Raw genomic sequence first — 21,540 nt, 5'->3', positions numbered from 1 at the left:
ACACTGGATTTGGGTCTTATGATGCAACTCTATGTCCAAGCACACTGTATAGAGGCACAGTAGAGCAAAGAATCATCTAACTTGTTACATGCCATATTTGAGAACCTACTTTTAGATTGTATCCCTTACACATGCATTGACTTGTGGTTTCCTTGAGATTATGATCATTGAATGTAATTGCTCACTTCATTTTTTTTTAACTAAAGTGTACCACATGTTTCTATATGTATGTGATGACTCAGCAATTTTTGCAGTACCAGTTTTTCTGCACTGGTGACTGATCAGCTTTTAGCTCAATAAATTCATACAAGGAAGTACTTAAAGATTATTGCAGTCTCTCATGCTTCATGGATCTTGAAGATCTTTTATTATAAGAACATGAGTGTGTACACATTTTCAGTTACAACATGTATTTATTACACACTCACAACAGTGCACAGATGGATTGCATATTGTTATTGGTGATGATCTAGGGCAGAGTTCAGAGGCAGCATTCACTTGGTAAGTTAGTTTGCCCATAAAAAGAATCTGTAAGGCTATTTGGGGCAGGGTCCAGTGTACAGCAATCACTTGTAAGTCTGAAAGTTAATCTGTAAGCAGAGCCCAAGTCAAAATTGATGTCAGTGATAATGCACAGGTCCCATGCTGCCACCAGCATGGCTTGGAGAATGTGTGAAGGTCAGTGTTATCCTCTCCACTATGTTCTGATACTGTGGGAGTTAATGCGAGGTTGCAGGTGCCCTCTATGATATCATCAGCTATTTCTGACAACAGCTCCACATTTATGTGCGCTGACTGCACACCAGTTTTAGTGGTGCCTTGTTTGTTGTTGTGGTCTGTGTCTGGAACTAGCTCTATATCTGCATATTCTGTTCTCAGCTGGATTTAATTGGTGTCTATGGCTGATTGTGGCCAGCAAGGTGCCTGCATCTTGGGGAGTGGCAGAAGTTATGATGTTGAAGTAGTTCCATGGGACCCCTCTCATGGAGCCATGGCTGGGTTTGGTTATGAGTGTGTAGTCTCTGCCATCAGGAGGAAATGGTCCTGGGTTTGTTCCACTGGTACTTGAAGAGTGATCTCCACATTGTCTGTGGTAGCTTGTGTGGGGCTGTTGGGATGGCAGGTGGTGCTGATGCCTGGTGACATGGTTGTGATGGTGTACCATCTCACCATCCTTAGTGGAAACAACATACATGTGGTGCAACTGACATCAGATGATTGACGTTGGAATCCACTTGTGATGACACCTGAACACATGAACCACTCCTTGTCTTTCATTTAGTGGCCCAGAGACATGATTTGTTTCCCTGTGACCACCCCTGGGCATGGTGAGAGCAAGTGCACAAGGGTGCAAGTTGGCAACCAAGGAGTACTTCAGTATGGCTGTGACTGTTGACTGTCATTGTCCTGTATGTGCTAAGAAATAATGTTAGGCCTGCCTCTGTTGGCTTTTCTCCTGTGGCCTTTGACATTTGTCTGGGTGGAAAGGCGCCACTGTGATATGTGATATGCCATTCTGGGAGCAGATTTCTGTGAATATTGTGAATGTACGAGGGTAATCCCAAAAGTAAGGTCTCCTATTTTTTTACAAGTACAGAGCTCTGTTTGCGTGGCAGGTGGTCACACTGTTATGAAGAGTGCTTCATGCACTGTGTGTGTAAACAAGCGCACCCCATGCTGAGGCACTCAGTCTTGGCTTGGCAGTCGTTGAGAATGGAGCTCCCACTGGATGTTACCGCCAAGTGCGAATTGTGCGCAGTTATTCGGTTTTTGAACACAAAGGATACTGTGCTAATTGAAATCCATTGCCAATTGACGGAAGTGTATGGTGAGTCATGCATGGATGTCAAAAATGTCCATAAGTGGTGTAGAGAGTTTGCAGCTTGTTGGACCGAAATTCATGACGAACAAAGGAGCGGGAGACCAACAATACAAAATAATTGATGTTAAAATTCAGAAGTGGCCACATTATCCATTGTAGATTTTGAGATTTTGCCTTTGTGTGTGTTAATTTCTAAACCATTATGCTTTTATTAACCTAATTTTTATGCTCAAAGTTGCATACTTCATTAATTAAGCAATTAATTAAGATTTTTTCATAATTTGCCATAGTGCCCAGAGCCATTTTTTAACTTTTCTGAATTTTTAGACCCCTTATATTTCACAAACCAAATTTATATCAATATTGACAGTTACATTCCTCTCGGAGTGTTACATTTAACTTAACTTTCTATTGCCTGGAGTTCATTTGATGAAAGAATATAACAATTTCCAACTTCACAAAATTTATTGGCAACTGAACTGCATACTCGTCCTGTTAACAAAACACTGACTGACATACTTCACAGATCTCTTTGACTGACTGACAAAACAACTCAACAACTAACGCTCCTGCAGCTTCACCGCTTTGCTTTATATAGAATTTTAACAATAAATTTCAAAATGACCCGTTGTTAATTTTATACAATTTTGATGTTACAATTAAAATTTACAAAACATAAAGAAACTGATGTTACAGCCAAATAAGGTATAAAATACAATATTAAGTCACATAATTTTTTTTAGTATCATCACTAGTTTTAAATATGAAAATTGATATTAACTTTAATTACAATAATGTATCTTGTATTATTTTAGTTACATAATGAATTACAGTTTGGATTTGGTTACTAACATTCAATGACAGTACAAATCTCATGCTTTATCCATCTACATATGTAAAATTTAAAAATAAGGCCTCAAATTCTGAAAATAGGAAAGTTGTGTGATGTAAACAATTGGAGAGTTAATTAGAAATGTAATTACAGAGGAGGACATAAAAATAGATAACAAATGAAAATACATTGCTTGGCAACTTTTAAGCCATTTCTCAAGATAATGATGTTCTGTGTCAACCCACCAATCAACTCTAATTAAGGTAATTAGAGGTGGCAACCACTTATGCCAACATTTCCACAGCCTCTTAATATTTGCAGCCAGATATTTAACACTTCAATTTCTTGATTAAAATCTAACTCAGCACCTGTACATAATTTTTTTAATGATAACAATCCCCTGACAATCATGATAATATACGTCCTTCCAGAACATTCTATATGCTTTCACAATGAATATCAAGTGTTTTAGCAAATTGGACAGAATGATATATATATATATATGTATATATATATATATATATATATATATATATATATATATATATAAAGACACACATACAAGTCCCTAGGAAGCACCGACTCATCCAATAACTATCCAGGAGGAGGAGGAGGAGGAGGAGGAGGAGGAGGAGGGAGACATTTCATGTGATTCTTGGGGAAGGCTGTATCGTTATGCAGTCCATAGTAAGTATCGGTTCTTCAAATGATTGTGTAGTTTCCAAAATAACAGTTTGTTCTTATGCCAGTCCTTAAATAGTCAGATGTCCCTTAAAGTAGTCAGTTGGTGACCAGCAAGTAACCATCTATGTGAAAAAATACGGATACTGGCTTTCACAAAAACTCTGTAATGTTGGTGCATAATAACTTACATGTGTTTTCTTTAATTCAGCACTGGGAATATTTGATGGAATTTTACTGTGGCTAGTTGGAGGTTCAAACAACCATTGTGACTGGAACAATTAATTTTTATGCATGATGAATTTCATTGATGGCTGTTCTGTGTGAAATATTGCCGTGTAACTTTCTTTGAGGAATTTACGCAAAAAAGTATTTTTTATGTGATCTATGATGTAAATATGAAATTCTCTCCACTATCCAGTACTAGTTGAGGAAGAAGTATTTCATTTGTTCATAGTACCATATATTTGTGTACCATAAGCCATGCACATTTATGAGGTACCTTTATAGAATCATCTCCTATACATACTATGTTGATGCACTCTTAATAACCCAGTTGTACTTCTTGTTCCCACTATCATTGTCTGACACTACATTATTCTACCCAACCTAACCATCATGGCCCAACATAGCTTCCTACTTTTTATCTATTACAATCATGTTGTACGGTCTTTCATTTTTCTGAGTTTTGGCTTTGCTTTCTTTCCCCCAATCACCCTGTCTCCTTTGCAATATCAGTTTAAACAAATACTTTGTAGAGTCTGCTATGACATTTACACCACCTGGCAATGTCATTGTGTGAGTGCAGTGTTGTTAGTGTGTGAGATCTGTGATAACAAATCAGTTACAGCAGTGAAACAGCTTCTGTGCTGATCTCCAGGGGTGCTGCATTTCATATTATGTTTATATGTTCTCTTGTATTGTTTATTCGGTGGCATATGAATTTTTATATGATTTTTTTGTGTTCCGTGTGTTTTTATGTTCTGTTCTTCATTCAGTCACTTAGGGATACAGTATCAATAACTGTTTTTCTGACTCACCTCTTCCTGTGTTTTATGCACATTCAGAATGTTTCACCTGTGAACTAAATGTTCAGATGTGTAGCCAATTTAGAGTGTAACAATTTGTCCAATTTGTTTGGTGGATATGGTTGCCGAAATAAATAATTTTGTTCCAATGAAACTTTCAAACACAACATTGTTGTCCTCTTCTGCCACAGGTATCTGTGTATATGCTTTGGTGCAATCCAAAACATTGAATATTGTTGCGCCATGCAGGACATAATGATAGTCACACAACAAAGGCACAGGATATCGATCAGGCATTGTTCTTGTACTGAATGGATGATAGTCACTGCGCAGGTGCTAGGCAACTCCTTTCTTCATGACAATGTGCAGTATTGACAATCACAGGCTAACTAATGGCCCTCCTTAAGCATCACATGGAATTCCATTTAAGCAATGGACAATCAGATGCTATTCTCCTGGATCTACAAGACACTGGTGGACCATCTGTGGTTTATATATGGTGTACCATGTGGTATACCATGTGCATAGGTGTGCCTTGTAGCCTGGTTGAGGTCAGATTTTTGCCCCAGCAGTGCAGTGCACTCCTTGTCATGTGCTTGTGCTGGATTGGCACTCTGCACTGAGGCGTTGTTGTGAAAGCCACCCATTATCAGTCAGGGAACACTTTTGACCAGTTTGGCAATAACTACATCTAGTAATAGATGGCAGTGTGCCAGAAAATCACCTCCTATTATCAGCTCCGTAACATTGGCATTGGTAAAATCCCATGTAAATGGAAGTGGCAGTCCCAAATATACCTCTGTTGCTGCATTCCATATGTAGAGATGGATGAGATATTTGCGGCAAATGCAGTTGGCAGTCTACAGCAGTGAACTTAGTCTTCTCTGAGCCGGTGACTATTAAATACTTCTGACTGGATCCCCTATCATTAACAAACAGGCACCATGACTTTGTTGAACAGTTTTTTTCATCTGCTACTGGATGCCACTCGCATTTGGGTGTGATACAGAGTTGTACATTTATGCGCATTTTTGGTGAACCTGTGGTGATATCAGCATATAGGGTGTTCTGTATTCCACGATGCAGCATTCATTGATGATTAGCTTCTGGATCTCCAGTGATTAGATCCTGTACCATTAGAATCACTGCCCTGATGTGGTAGTGTACCAATCTGTGTTTATAGTGTGTCTACTTTCATCACCAGTAAGTCTAAATTGTGTTTGCTACTGTTGCTTCCACTGTTGTACTACTGCATGGCACTGTTACACCACTATCCTTCATGAGTGCATGATGCTGTCAGTGCACTAATCTGCATGGGTGTGTTGATCTTTGGAATCTGATCAGTGAGCTCCACCACCACATCCAATGGCATTTCCATCTGCCATGCCATGATTTCTTTAACTTGTAAAGGTAGTAAGCTGCTCCACAGTGTGTGTAGTAGATTGTTAGGGATTTAACGGTTTAAACTTTGCTACACAGTTGACACAGATATTGAGACAGCTTGTGATCATTGATGCCTTCTTGTGTCTGTACCTGTCTGATCCACTCTTTGTGTGACATAGAAATCCTTCAAATTAATTCTGATTTATGCTTTTCACATGAATTTTCATGGGGAGGTACTATGATCATGTCCTGTACTTTTGCAGCATAGCAATGGTAAAGTTGGCTCATTGTGAGGATGAATTTTGTCAAGTTGACCATAATTCCTATGTAGCTAAAACTAGCTTCGACTTGAGCAAATCATAACATTGGTTGTTTGGCCAGAATGGAGGTAAATGGACAGCAATAACCAGTCCATTCAGAACCTATGAGAGCGAATCTATGATGTTTGGGTTATAGAATGCTGCACAAACTTGGCAGAGGTTTATCAACTCTGCTGTATGAGGACTGCCACTTTGTGTTGCATACCTGACCAAATACTTGTGTTTTCTGCCACCGGGAAGCAACAACATCAGCAACTACAAGAAGTATTTAAGTGTCTAGAACAATTTTGTGTGGTGCTGAAAGTGGCCAAGTTTGTGTTTGGACACTCTACGGTAACATTCTCGAGTACCACATTTCATCTACATGGTCCCTACCACAAAATGAAAAGGTTGAAGTAACCTTATTGATAACATGACTGATGACACTCAAGAAGTTATGCTGATTTTTTTGCATGCTTATCTATTACCGCTGACACTTACACGACACAGCAAAACTGCAAGAGCCGTTGAACAAAGCACTTTCTGGCCTCAAGGTTTGAGATGGCACTGCAATGCAACAGTGTGCTCCACTTCCAAGGTTGTGAAAAATAGCACAGCAGATGCAGCACTGCTCACACACACTAAGCTGGAGACACCTTTGGCATTAGTGATAAGTGCAAGTCAAACGATTATAGGTGTGGTACTCCAACAATGGCCAGAAGATTCATGGCAACTGCTTGCATATTCATCCTGAAAATTGTTGCCATCACAGCATAAGTGGCGAGTATGTGACCAAGAACTCCTGCCATGTATGAGTCAATTAAATACTTTCATCCGTAACTAGAAGTGAGGATGTTCATGATGTGCACAGATCACAAATCACTGTTCTATGTGTTAAAAACGAATAGTGTCAACTGCTCTCCCTGCTGGTTCAATTATGTAAAGTTTTTAAGGCCATTTAGTACAGACTTGAGGCACATTTCCAGAATTGATAATGTCCGGAAATCAGCCATATAGTGAGCCCTATTGACTTTTCAGAACTGGCACATGCACAACAGGATGACCAAGAGCTCTGAATGTTCTTTATGATGCCACATCAGCATTGCAGCTGCAACTTGTTGGCATTCCAGGAGAATATGGCAGACTATATTGTGATGTGTCTGGAGGAAGACCTCACGCTTTTCTCCCATCACCACTCCAACAACAAACCTCTGATGGTGTCCACAGTCTAAGCTACCTTGAAGCCCATCCCACCTTTCACCTCATGTCACAGTGCTTCGTTTGGCTAGGTATGGAGAGGGATTGCCGGCAGTGAATGTGGACACACCTTCAATGCCAGCATTGCAAAGTGTCCCATTATGTACGTATGCCAGGAGGTAACTTTCCACACACAACCTCTCATTTAGCTCAATTACACCTTGATGTAGTGGACCACTTTCCCCATCGAATGGCCAGCAATATCTCCTTACAGTAATTAACCAATATACCTGCTGGCTAGAGACAACACCTTTGGACGACATCACCATGGAAACCTTAGCCTCTGCCTTAATGTCAACATAGCTAGCTGGGTCTAGCTGTCTGCTCCACATAACTGTTGATTGAGGCAGGCACTTTGAGTATAATGATCATTATTATTATCTATTTATTTCATTCACTATGAGAATCAGACCTTACTCTATTAATAAACTCTATTTTCTTTTTGTTTGCCAAATTTTGTCATCCTAGGTAACATAATAGTATTGTTTTGACACAATTATGTCCTGCTTTGAGACCACATAATGTGGACAAACAATGCTTGAAAAGAATAAAATACTCTAATGACCCATCTTTCACATTGTTTCTAACATCAGTCTCTGTGCATTTGGCAACCATGTAAGGTTATACATTATGTGGCCTATTTCATAAATTAAGCATGCATACTGATTTGTGAGGACATGAGCCAATTTTTTTTAGCATACTGTTCATATTGATGTTACAATTGAAGGTGGATTATGGCCAATGACTATGCAAACATTTTATGTGACCAAATTTACAAATGTTAAGTGAATCTCATGGAAATAGTTTGAAGATAATCTTATAGGGCTATAAGACAGCCTTTAAATTTTGTGTGATACCTGGGCATACTACACACAGCAAATGTGAGAATTGCTCTTTCTCCCATTTTTTAAAAAAATTCTCTACTCTCAACTACATCAAGGAAATGTACGTTGAGAACAGTAACATTTTTTGGAAGCAAAGTGGATAAGTAAACTTGTCACTATGACAGATAACAATGGATTAATAATATTAAAAAAGTAAAACCACACAGTTCAATAGAGTTTCTTCTTAGGCACAGAATAAACACACACATCAGTGCCCTAGGCAGTGAGCATGTGAATTTTTTTGAGGTAACTTGGCAATCAGCTGATAATGCTGTAGAATGCACAATCTCTGCCATCGCCAATTCAGCCCCCCGTGGAGAAGCAGAACAGCATCTGCTTCCATCAGCCCTAGCACCATTGAGAAATCTTGATGGAAAATGGGCACCTGCCATTCATCGGATGGTGGCTTGATCATAGAAGATGGGGAAGGCAGTTGGCTGGTTGTCGAGGGCAGAGGTGCATCAAAATAGTCATCAAATACAAACACTGGCCTGACACAATCAATGGAGATGGTGCTGCACTTGCCCTTTAGCAGAATGTCCATTGTTTCATCCGTATGAGGGATGCAACCCATTGCATCATTAATGCTACTGGAAGTAACTCGGCAGAGGTATTGTTGACCAGGATTCTTTCAGATCAACACTTTAATCTATCAGTAGTACTTGTTAATAGGTATTGCTGTCCTCCTGATGATAGAAGGAGTCCCATGATGTCCAGCTGAATGTGGGCGAATCTCTCGGTGACCTCTGGAAAGCTGCCAATGGGCACGTTTACATGCTGTGTAACCTTGCTTTATTGGCATTTTGTGCAAGAGCGGGCCCACTGCCAGCAATTCTTTTGGATACCTGGCCAAAGGTAATGAGAGGCAATGAGTTTTCCTAACACTCTGATGCCTCAGTGGCAGACATTATGTAGACCATGGAAAACCAACTTGTGCTGTCCCACTGGCATGTAGGCCAGCCTGTGTGCTGTGCAGAAGGTTACAGAGTTCCTGACCAGTCTGTTGTGTATCACATAGGTGTGAGAGATCGACAGTCTTTGTGACTGTGCTAACCCGAGACAAGCTCTCAGCCACTATGTTCTCGAGGCTCCAAGGATTGAGATGCTTTGTATGTCAGTCTAGAATTGCGCTATGTATTCGAGGTGGCTAAACTGTCATTACAAACACTTGTCATTGTTTTGCTGCAAGACATATGTAAACATCTTATGTCTAGTGTGTATGGTAAAGGTTCTTGCTTCCGGTTGGAAGTGGAAGTACTTTACTGCTCCATACATGGCTAACAGCTTGCGATTATACACACTCCATCTTTGCTGTGCTTGTGTCAGCTTATGCAAAAAGAAGGCAAGAGCTTGCCATGTGTTGTCTACATGTTGCTGAAGTGCGGATCTGATTGCTGTTTGACTGACGTCTACAACTAAAGCCAGGGGCATTTCTTTGGTATGGTGTGCAAGGAGTGCAGTATTGGTAAGAGTTCTCTTGGCTGCCTCAAATGTGTTGATCATTGTTGGGAACCATTGCAGCAATGCTTTGCCCTTTGTCTTGGGGCCTGACAATGCAAGCATGAGTTGTTTCTACACTTCAGTGGCATGTGGCAAATGACATTGGTAAAAATTGAACATGCCAAGGAATCTGCGCAACTCTTTTGAAGTAGCCAGTTGTGGGAACTTTAACACAGCCTCAACTTTCTCTGGTGGTGGGAATGAGCCTGCTATTGAAATTTGATGTCCCAAGAAAGTCACCCCTGGTTGACCAACCACACACTTCAACACATTTAAGATGATGCCATAAATAGCGAGATGTTCAAAAACCAGGGTAAGATGCTGCTGGTGAAATTGTGGCATTTATGAGAAGATGAGGACATTATGGAGGTAAGCAAAAAACGTGGCAAACCTCATGGTACAGAAATGATGAAGGCTAAATATGATATCCTTCATTTTAATGACTGCTTCACAGCCTATGCCTTATGGATCCATCCCACCAACACCAGCTTTTCTGACCTCCGTGGGTGGGAACTTTCTCTGCAATACATCCTACATTCCTGTAACCCTCCTGGCCCCAAACTTTGTTAGTCACTGTCCTCACCCATACGGCCCCTTCCCTGTTCCCATGCCAGCACTAGACAGCTGTCATTCCACCACCACAATCAGTCATTTTATTTCTCTCCTTTTCCACTGCTCCCCCCCTCCTCACTTCTCTCCTGCCCGCCATCTAACATGCAGCACTTCACTGTCCACCACCCCACCATACTATTCCTCCCCCTCCCAACTCAGCCTCCTCCTTACCCCCACCCACTTAGTTGCTGAGACTGCAGTCGAGTGTGTGTGTTGTGCTTGCATGAGTGTGTGTGCGTCTGCATATGTGTGTCTATTATTGAAGAAAGCCTTAATGGCCAAAGGCTATAATGGTGAGAATCTTTTTGTTGTGCCTATCTGTGACTCAGCATCTCTGCTATATGGTGAGTAGCAACTGTGCTTCTCATAATATTGAAAACTTTATTAAGTGTGAATACATTATAACATATATTCAAGAATATAAAACATCTGAATCAATGAGAATATTTGTTCAGGAAGCCCTGAAAATGCCATTAAGATTGCATCAAGACTCCAAAAGAAATAAATCATGTTCTTCCAAAATGTACACTTGTTTAATTATAGTGTGGCTTGAGTGCAATAACCTCTTGTAGTTAATTACTTGCACACATCATAAGACCTTTCCCACTATCAATGCACAAAAATCTCTCAGGCTAAACATGTTATTTTTTAAAGATCCTTACCAAAATGTAATAGTGCATGCTATAATACTATTACACAAGTGGGTAGAAAATAGATACTATTTCTGTTTGTATTAAGTCTGATAGATAACAACATAAATAACATTTTTATTTGCCATTTATTAATAGTCATAATCTCATTGAATTACAGATCCACAACTCTCAGCAATGGTACAAGGTGATGCCACAGTGTCTGGTAGTGTTAGTATGCACTGCACCATTCCCAGGAGCCTCACATTCTGTCGCTTCAAACCTCCTTACAATGATTCAGCATTTGTACTGTCTCCTGGTGTGATCACAGGAAACTACAGCTATGTTGGAACTGGACTCAATCATGGTGATTGTGGTCTGCATATAAAAAGCATCAGTGATTTTGACATTGGCCCTTGGCAGTGTTCAGTAGGTTGGCAAGAAGAGGGCTCCTCACACTATGCCTCTGTTATTATTGGACTGGGAAATTCTGCCAATGGTAAGGGCATACATGAAACCAACACACTTTAATTAAGAAGTGCATCACAAATTTTGGAATGTATACATTTATATAATTTTGTTAATGACATTGGACTACATTCTTACATACAATGTTCATTATTGTTCTGCTGTGAGTGACAATAATTTTGAATATGTACCTTAAAATTTACTGTTCTTCAGATGAAAACATTTCATTTGTTTTTATTCATGGTTTCATCTTTCTGTGCTCTGCCTTCTCATTGATACAGTTTATCACTTGTGCTTGAGTTCTTACTCCAATATTGCAGTTCTGAAATTTATAACTGATGTTTAAGGAGAAAAGATAACAACTCACCAAATATTTGAGGTGCTAATCATTGACAGGCATATTAATTTGTTTGAAAAGTTTGATTATTTTTGGACAGATCCTTCTTCAGAAATAATACACACGTGCAGGCGCAACCGCAAATTGCAATAGATCTGTGTTAATGAGGGCTCCATTGACTTGATATCAATATCAAGAATGTACTAAGAATAATTATTTAATATGAAAATGTAGACACTCTTTGGTAGTCAATATTAGGAGAACAAAATGACATATTATTACAAATCTTGCAGAGGCAGAAGGTTATTTTGTGTGTTCAAAGCAACCCCCATTAGCACCCAAACAACGGTGTGGCACTGAACTGTTGACCAAACTCTGTCAGTGTTGCCGGCATGAGAGCTGCACAGGATGCCTCGATGGTTTCTCATAGCTCATTCAGTGTAGCTGGCTTCTGTTGATAAACTTCATCTTCCAGTGTCCTATGTGGGTAGAATTCAACAGGTGTAAGGTCTGGAGACCATGGTGGGACTCATATGTTCCTCTTCAACCATCCATCATCCAGGTAGATTTTGGTTCTGACATATCTGTGGTAGCGAGGCAGAGTGCCGCCTTGTAGAATCTTTCATTTCCAAACATCTCTCAGATGGCAGGTAAAACTGATGTTTGCAGCATATGAAGATACACCTCACCATTTATGATACCTTCAAAGAAGAATGGGGCAAATCAAATCATGCAACGACATACGACATCACACATTCACACCCAGTAGTTTAACATGTTTATCAACACAAATGTAAGGATATTCAGGAGCCCAGTACAGACAGTAGTGGTGGTTTACAGTATTGTTCAGTTTGAACTGCACTTCATCAGACCAGGTAACCAATATTGCAAACTGTTCATCCTCGGGAAGCATGCCTTCAAACCACTTGCTGTACTTCATCATTTGATTTGGGTCATCCTCTTTCATTGCATGCAGCAATCTTGGAATGTACACTTTGCACTTTGCAGCCTTCAGAATGCAGAAAAGCAGAGAAATAAATAAAAAAAGTCTGGGTGTGGTGGTGGAATGACAGCTGTGTAGTGCTGGAATGGGAGCAGGGAAGAGGCTGGATGGATGAGGACAGCAACTAACGAAGGTTGAGGACAAGAGGGTTACAGGAACATACAGTGTATTGCAGGGAAAGTTCCCACCTGCAAAATTCAGAAAAGCTGGTGTTGGTGGGAAGGACGCATATGGCACAGGCTGTGAAGCAGTCATTGAAATGAAGGCTATAATGTTTGGCTGCGTATTCAGCAACAGGGTGGTCCACTTGTTTCTTGGCCACAGTTTGTCGGTGGCCATTCGTGTGGACAGACAGCTTGTTGGTTGTCACACCTACGCAGAATAAAGCACAGTTGTTGCAGCTTAGCTTGTAGACCACATGACTGGTTTCACAGGTGATGATAATAATAATAATAATAATAATAATAATAACAATAACAATAATAGGTGCAATTTATACACATGGTTTATTGTCTCACACCTACACACTTTCACATTGTTCCTTCACAGTTTATTCACATGCAAATAAACTTGAGCCAGAGTCTAATAATGCTATATCTGTAATTCCTCCCACATTGATATAAATTATTGGCTGTATCACCACTATTTTTACTCTGTTCAACCCTGATTCCTGTAGTAAATCACTTTCTATTTCACTCCTGCTTTCCTCTTGCATAATGGAAATATCTTTAGGTCTTTCTCCAAAACATACATCAGTATCCCCCTTCAAACAGATCCTTAATAGCAAACTCAACATTCTCTTCTTCACTTAATTCTTCCAATTTTCAGGAAATTTTAAATTTTATTTTACCTCATTCTCAGGCAACAAAGCTTTATGTAATTTTGCATAGGACATCCAATCACTCAAATCATAATCAGCCTCCTCCTTTCCTAACCATCTACAATTAACATCTTTCAGGCTTGCATCATCATCAGTTAGGAAAACATAGGTTTCAATTTTATCTTCTGGGCAACCTACAGCAACATTCTCCATATCATTACACATTTCCATATCCACATTGAATGCATTATCCCTACCACAGTTATCACCTGCACCCACAACATTATCAGTAAGTAATTTACCAGCATTTTCTACATTGTCAAATACACCACTCATATTAATCTTTACATCACACTGAATAATCCTATCCTCACCTTGCCCACAATTCTCCATACTATTTCCAATAAACATCTCTACCTGTTCATCACATCCATTATTACTGTGAACATTGCCCCTTAGTTCCATATCCACTTCTGTTTCTCCTTTTGATGAAACTACCTCTGTCTCTGACCTTTCAATGAATTTTGCTGCACACAAACCAATATTGTCCTCCTCTGCTTGTAATTTCTCTTCCCTCTTAAACATGTCATCAATGTTAAACTCACACTATTCATTGCTGATATTAGCCTTGATCTATTTATTCCTGTTATACCTTTTATCTCTATTTCTGTAATTGTTAAAACCTCCCCACAGATTTTGATTTCGTAAGACAGTATCCATATGACATTCCAATTTCCCTATTTTTTATGCTGACTTTATTACTCATCCCATCATGTCCTTGTCTGGCCCTGTTCACAAAATTACCAGCCCCCCTGCGGACCTTAAGTGAGGCATCAATTAGTTTTTTGACCGCCTACCCTGTGCATTTGTATCTGGCATTCCCTCTATTCTCACACCTTCTCTATCACTCCTCCTGTGATCAAAATTGTCTCTTCTCCCCCCAAAATTTCTGTTATATCTTTGTGGCCTGCTTCTCCAATCTATATCCTGATTATTCTAATCACTTCTATCTTCTCTCCGCCTGTTATGGTTATTATTGTACTCATAATTAATACTGTTACCCCTTTCATGATACATTCCACTCTCCCTCTGTTCCATGTATTTAGGTCTGTAACATAATGCCCTGTCCATATTATCCACAAAATTAAGAAATTCTTCTACTGAATCTGTTGCACTGTGAATCAAATCCCATTGCAAATGTTCTGGTAATCTTCTCCTTAGTGTTGATATTTCTGTTAATATACCAAGTGGCCTATCCAGGTTATTTAATTTATTCAGCTCTCTAACACAGAACTTTCTCATACTTTTCTTTCCACTCTTGTAACTCGGTCCATTCAAAAAATCATTTTGCAATCTTGTTTTGCCTGGCCCCAGTATTTGTTCAAGAACAGGTTTTCAAAGGTTTTAAAATCACAAAATTTATGATCACTTTGGTTAGCCCATTTTTGAGCTCCCCCTTCCAACTGCCTCTTAAAATATTTAATTTTTGCCTGCTCATTCATCCCTGTCAGAAAGTTATCCTTACATGCAGCTAAAAAGTCAACTGCATGGTATTTACTCTCCCCACTAAAAGGTTTTGATTGAAATCCATGCCCCATAGAATATCCCAACAACAAATTTCCATTCCCTGCTGCTACTGTCTTAATTGTTTCCCTCAAGACATTTATTACCCCTTCTAATTCCTTCTTATTGTCAGTAATCCCCTTATGGCAATCCAGCACTTGTATCTTAATGGATTCAATGTCTGCCTCTGTTTCTGAAATAATGTGCACTTCCATTCCTGTGCCAGAATCTGCCCCACAAGATTACTTTGCACAGTGTCCGCCTTGGCTACTAGTTCTTTTTCAATCTCATCAACTCTCTCAATTTTAACTGTGTTTTCGACTTTATCTGTAATTTTAGTGAATTTGAGATCTAGCTGATCAAATTTTTCTCTCACTGTCTTTATTTTATCACTAAGCCTTAATTCCATATCCCCTATTTTTGAATCAATTTCTCCAACTATTTCAGTTTTTATATTCCCCATTTTTGAATCTATTTCTCCTAATTTACTACTAAGTTTTACAGAAAATGCACTCAGGTCACTTCCTGGTATCCAGCCTTCAGTTACTCCTAACATCCACTGATTCGCCTTCACTTTGAGATTCACATATCACATCAGCCATGGCTAATGAAATGGTTGACTCACCAGGCTGTGTAAATGACTGCCTCACAATTGTAGTGGTGTAACCAAGTAACCAAGGGGCAGCGCTTATCTTGTCCAGCACATACATGCCACTACTGCTAATGCACTGATTTAGCTCAGAGCCCCCACACTGGCTGTTCAAAATCCTAAACCTCAGACAGACACCCTATTCCGAAATACTATGGAATAGATAAGGAAGTCCTATCCCAGATGGGCCCCCAATTGCAGCTGTACTCTCACGCGTTCACTACCTATTTTTCATGTAGTTCATCTGCAAAGGGGGTTGGTAGTGAATGGTTGCATTTGTGCCCCTAGTACTGAGTCATATATTGGCTAGTCTTTGAACAGCAGTGAACTGAATACACAATTGTCCATACTACAACCTTGCGCAAAATGAGGTACACTATGCAAGTTCAGATTGAAACTTATTTATTTAAAAAAACACTTCTAACTTTGTGGTCATGCACATTAAAGTTCACAAATCCAATCTGGATAAATAATAATAATAATAATAATAATAATAGGTGCAATTCATACACATGGTTTACTGTCTCACACCTACAAACTTTCATGTTGTTCCTTCACAGTTTATTCACATACACTGGCGTCCATGCTTACACCCATAGCACTTTGCCGCTCTGAACTTACTACCACAATGGACAACGACCAAAGACCTCCTTTTCCCACTCATATCCCCAGTCATGAGTCGGGTCACGTGACACTACATTAATCAAAATAATTCCTAAACAAGGCCACAATTTGTTTAAAATTTTTATAATATTTAAATACTTAAACCTAAATACATTATATATTTATCACCACATAATTTTGTAAGTTATTGCAATAAAAGAAAAACACTATGCAAAGGAACTACGACACTCATCAAAACACAAAACAAGTATTTTCATGTCCATTTTGCATTACACTATTTTCACTCTGCATTTAATACATAATTTTATTCTTAAGCACATAAATTTAAAATTAGAACTAATTTATTACATGCTATCAGATTACATAATTAGGAATAACTCTGTGTTTTGGCACAGCTTCACCCCTCTTGCTTCATTTAATGACATCTTTGCACGAAATATGAGACATACAAATACTTGTCTGTCACTACAAAGATCGAAACTGAATGGTGTCTTCTCAATAAAATAACGACTTACTTTGCAGTTGTTCTAAACATCTTTATAACTGGATTCTACTATGAAATGTTGTGATTGAAGTACACCAGCCCAACACATTATTTCTGCTGCTCTGCTTTAAATTTAAATTATGAACTACTTGGAAGAGCTCCATATTATCCCCTGTTACCTTAAAACGCCCTATTTTTTTTCCTAAATGACTTGTATTTCTGAATTCCTGAATTTCCCAGATCATTTTTGTACTTTCTTCTTTCGTCCATCAACTGCAGTATTTCTTTTCTTATCCATGGTTCCTCTGCAGTTACTTTCCTTGTAGCTATAGTTTTCTTTCCAACTTCTGGATTGCTATTTTTAGAGATGTCCCCTCCTCTTCAACTGAACTGCAAATTGAGCTATTCATCATTCATCTTTAACCTCAGAGAACTTCAAACATGTCTCTTCATTCCTTAGTACTTCTGTATCCCACTTCCTTGGTTTTCAAAGTTCTGTCCAGTGACTGGGGAGCATGTGTTACTGGGTAATGATAAAGAATTCCAAGTTGCCGGTGTTGCTACTATTATTTTCAGCAAAGAAGTTAGTGGCAAATGGAGTGAGGCATGTCTCAAAAATCCTTTTTACATACCAGCTATCAGAAAGAACTTGTTTAGTGTCAGTGTATGCATGTCGAAGAAAATAACTGCAGCTTTCAAAAAAGATCAAGTTGTACTAATATATGACAGAGAGACTGTAACTGAAGACGTGGAGGAAGAGAACAATATTTATAACATGTGTTTCGTGACAGAATCCACAATAGGGAGTGAAGTTAATGTTGCAGTGACTGATCTGAAACAGTGGCATGAACATGTCAGTACATGAGCAATTGAACAGATGTCAGCAAAAGACATGGTTGAAGGACTAAATAAAAAAAAAAGGAAGATTTTTTTTTCTGTGAATCATGCCAGCTAGGCAAGGCACATTGGCTTAAGTTCAGCAACAAGGACACAAATTGTTCAATGAAACCAAGAGAATTTATGCATTCAGATGTGTGTGGGCCAATGTCAGTTGAATCAATTGGTGGTGCAAAGGTTTTTGTCACACTCAAAGATGATGCAACTGGATACAGAGTTGTGTATTTTCTGAGACACAAATCAGATTTCATTGATTGGTTTCATGAATTCAGTAATCTTGTATTGAACAAGTTTGGTCAGAATGCCAAAACATTGCGTGTGGACAATGGCACTGAATACATGAATTATGGTATGAAGCAGTTTCTGAGAAACCATGGAATTCAGTTAGAAACAACTGCTCCATTTACGCCAGAACAGAACAGTCATTCTGAGAGTGACAGTCACATAATTGTTGAAAGTGCACACACAATTTTGGAAATGAAAAACCTTCTGAATTTTTTATGGGAAGATGCTGTTAACACTGCTGTATACATATTAAATAGAGCTACAACAAAACGCAATTTGGAGCAAACTCCATATGAGTTGTGGAATGCATGAAAACCATATGTTGGACATCTTCATGTGTTTGGGTCAGGTGCCTTTGCTCATGTACCAAAACAATTTCACAACAAGTTTGATGCCAAATCCAGAAAAGTTGTATTTGTTGGTTATCAAGGAGAACCAATAATTATCAACTTTATGACCCATGAGTCACAAAGTGTTTGTATCGAGGGCTGTCACATTCAATGAGGTTAGCAACAGCTCAGCACCTGCACAAGAAGAAGTTGATGACACACACTTAAACTTCAAGACTGACATAGAACAAGATATCATGGATTGGCACAAGCAAGTTACTGGTGAACCTGCCCAAGCACAGGAAAAGATGGAAATTTCACAAAATGATGTAAATAAGGCTAAACTGGGAACTGAAGAGCAACCTACCAAAGTGCTGTCAATGCAGCTACAAGATCATTCTGTCATTCTCAAGCCAGCAAGATATGAAGCGACTTTGCTCAGTATAATAATCCTTACAGCATCAAAGAAGCAATTTCTAGTCCTGACTCAAAACACTGGAAAAAAGCAATTGAAGAAGAACTGAAAGCTCATGAAGACAACAAAACCCGAAAGATAGTCCCTAGAACTAATAGCCAGAGAGTTATTACCGAGCGAGGTGGCGCAGTGGTTAGCACACTGGACTCGCATTCGGGACGGCAGTGGTTCAATCCTGCGTCCGGCCATCCTGATTTAGGTTTTCTGTGATTTCCCTAAATTGCTCCAGGCAAATGTCGGGATGGTTCCTTTGAATGGGCTCAGCTGACTTCCTTCCCCATCCTTCCCTAATCCAATGAGACTGATGACCTCGCTGTTTGGTCTCTTCCCCCAAACAACCCAACCCAGAGAGTTATTGATCCAAAACAGGTGTTCAAGGTTTTATTTGACACAGATGGTAAGATTACTCAGTACAAAGCACAGCTGTGCTCAAGAGATTTCAAACAGGACTATGGTGTTAACTACAATGAGGATTTTTCACCAGTGATACAATATGATTCACTCAGAGTTTTCTTGGTGATTGTCACATATAATGATCTAGAGATGCTACAGTTTGATGTCCATACAGAATTTCTATATGGGAAGCCTTGAAGAAGTAGTTTACATGGATATACCCGAGGGAGTGGTAGTTAAAATAGAGAAACCTGTAGTTTACAAACTTGAGAAATCACTGTACAGACTTAAGCAGGCTCCTCAGCATTGGATCAAGAAATTTATAGACTTTCTTTCAGATTATAGCTTTCAAGAAACTGAAACTGATCCATGTTTATTCAGTGGTGTGATCAGTGGTGATTTTATCTTGTTAGCATTATTTGTAGATGATGGTCTCATTGCATCAAAGTCAATTGAAAAAATTCATAAAATTGTTACAACACAAAAAGAAGTCTTTAAAAACACTGTCAGTGAAGGTCATTGCTTTGTTGGAGTGGAAATTGAGTGAGATCTTGTGGGAAGGAAAACTTTAATATGTCAACAACCGTATATGAGAAGAATAACTGGGAAATGTGGAATGTCTGATGCAAAATGTTCAAGTGTTCCTGCTGATCCTCATGTGAAACTGTTACTTAATGATGAAGAGTTCAGGAGTGCAAAAGTACCATATCATGAAATGGTTGGATCTCTTATGTTTTTTTCAGTTATTTCTTGACCAGATATTTCATTTGCAGTGAACAGTGTGAGCAGATTTTTGAACAGCCATACTAATGCACATTGGCAAGCAGTAAAGAGAATTTACAGGTACTTAATTGATACACCAGATTATGGTATAGAGTACACAAACTGTGGGAGCAAAATGCAACTGGTTGGTCTTTCTGATGCTGACTATGCAGGTGATCTTACATCATCAAAATCAATAACAGGATTTGTTTTACTTTAGGCTGGTGGTCCTGTAACCTGGACTTCTCATGGGCAAAAGGTTGTTACTCTAAGTACAACTGAATCCAAATATGTAGCTGCTGCTACTGCTACTAAGGATGCAATTTGGCTGAGAATATTACTATGTGGTCTGGGAATCAAGTGTAATGAACCAACTACATTACAAATTGACAACCAGGGCACAATCAAGTTACCAAAATATCCTGAATATCACAAATGCACCAAACATATAGATGTACACTATCATTTCTTACATTAAAAAGTGATAGAAGTAATTTGTGTGTACCACAGAACAACTTGCTGATTTGTTAACCAAAGCATTAACCAAAGAAACATTGGTATATTTGTGCTCAATGTTGTTAATTGGTAAATACAATCACTTAAACAGTGGGAGTATTGGAAAGATCTTTCATAATTTCATTTGCCTGTGTTTGCAGTTCTTGTCCTGTTTATGCTCACATTCTGACTGTTAGTGCATAGAGTTTATCTATGTAAGTGCAGCTGTTTATCTTTGTCTTGTTTGCAGTAGTAGTATTCTTTGTAATTATTATTATTATTATTATTATTATTATTATTTGGTTGTATGTGAAAAATCAACCATTGTAAATAAAGCCAGTTATTTTAATTAAAAAATAAGTTCATACATAGCTTTGTTAATCACTCTTAGCTAACCTCCACTATCTGCATCCGGTAGGCAAATGGGAAATGGAGGTGGTATATTTGTTGCAGTTGACAAGAAACTCAAAGCCATCAAGATAGAAATTGGAGCTGCATATGAGATTGTTTGGGCAAGATTATCAGGGTTGAGCATAAAATGATAATTGGATCCTTCTATCACCTGCCAGAGTCATCTCCTGATGTAACCAGTAACCTGAGTTCACTTGTATGTAAGTTCCCCAATTGTACTGTATCTTCAGGAGAGATTTTAATCATCCAGCAGTTAATTAGGAAAATTAAGTTTTGTTAGTGGTTTGCATGCTGAGACATACTGTGAAACTTTACTAAATGTCTTCTCTGAAAATTACCTAGAACAGATAGCTAGGAACCCCATCCATAATGGAAATATATTGGATCTAAAGGCAACAAATAGATTCGACCTGTTTGAGGATGTCCACATCAGATCTGGTATCAGTGACCATGGTGTGGTTGTGGCAACAATGATTACCAAACTACAGAGGAGAACTAAAACAAGCAGAAAGATATATATGTCCAGTAAACTAGATAAAAAATTAGTAGTGAAAGATCTCAATGAGGAACTTGAAACTTTCAGCTCAGGGCAGGAGGATGTAGAGGAACACTGGCTCA

General features: G+C 38.8%; 1 protein-coding gene across 1 annotated transcript in view; it reads left to right on the top strand.

Annotated features, from left to right (window-relative positions):
- Window positions 1–21,540, top strand: part of LOC124607271 — a 234,656-nt gene that overhangs the window by 192,018 nt on the left and 21,098 nt on the right. Inside the window, exon 9 of the mRNA XM_047139549.1 lies at window positions 11,109–11,426. Within this exon, the coding sequence (XP_046995505.1) occupies window positions 11,109–11,426 (318 nt within the window). The remainder of the gene's footprint in view (window positions 1–11,108; window positions 11,427–21,540) is intronic.

The sequence above is a fragment of the Schistocerca americana genome, chromosome 3 (assembly GCF_021461395.2).
Source record: "Schistocerca americana isolate TAMUIC-IGC-003095 chromosome 3, iqSchAmer2.1, whole genome shotgun sequence".
In the NCBI taxonomy this organism is placed as follows: domain Eukaryota; kingdom Metazoa; phylum Arthropoda; class Insecta; order Orthoptera; family Acrididae; genus Schistocerca; species Schistocerca americana.
This window is presented reverse-complemented; position numbering and strand designations above follow the sequence as displayed.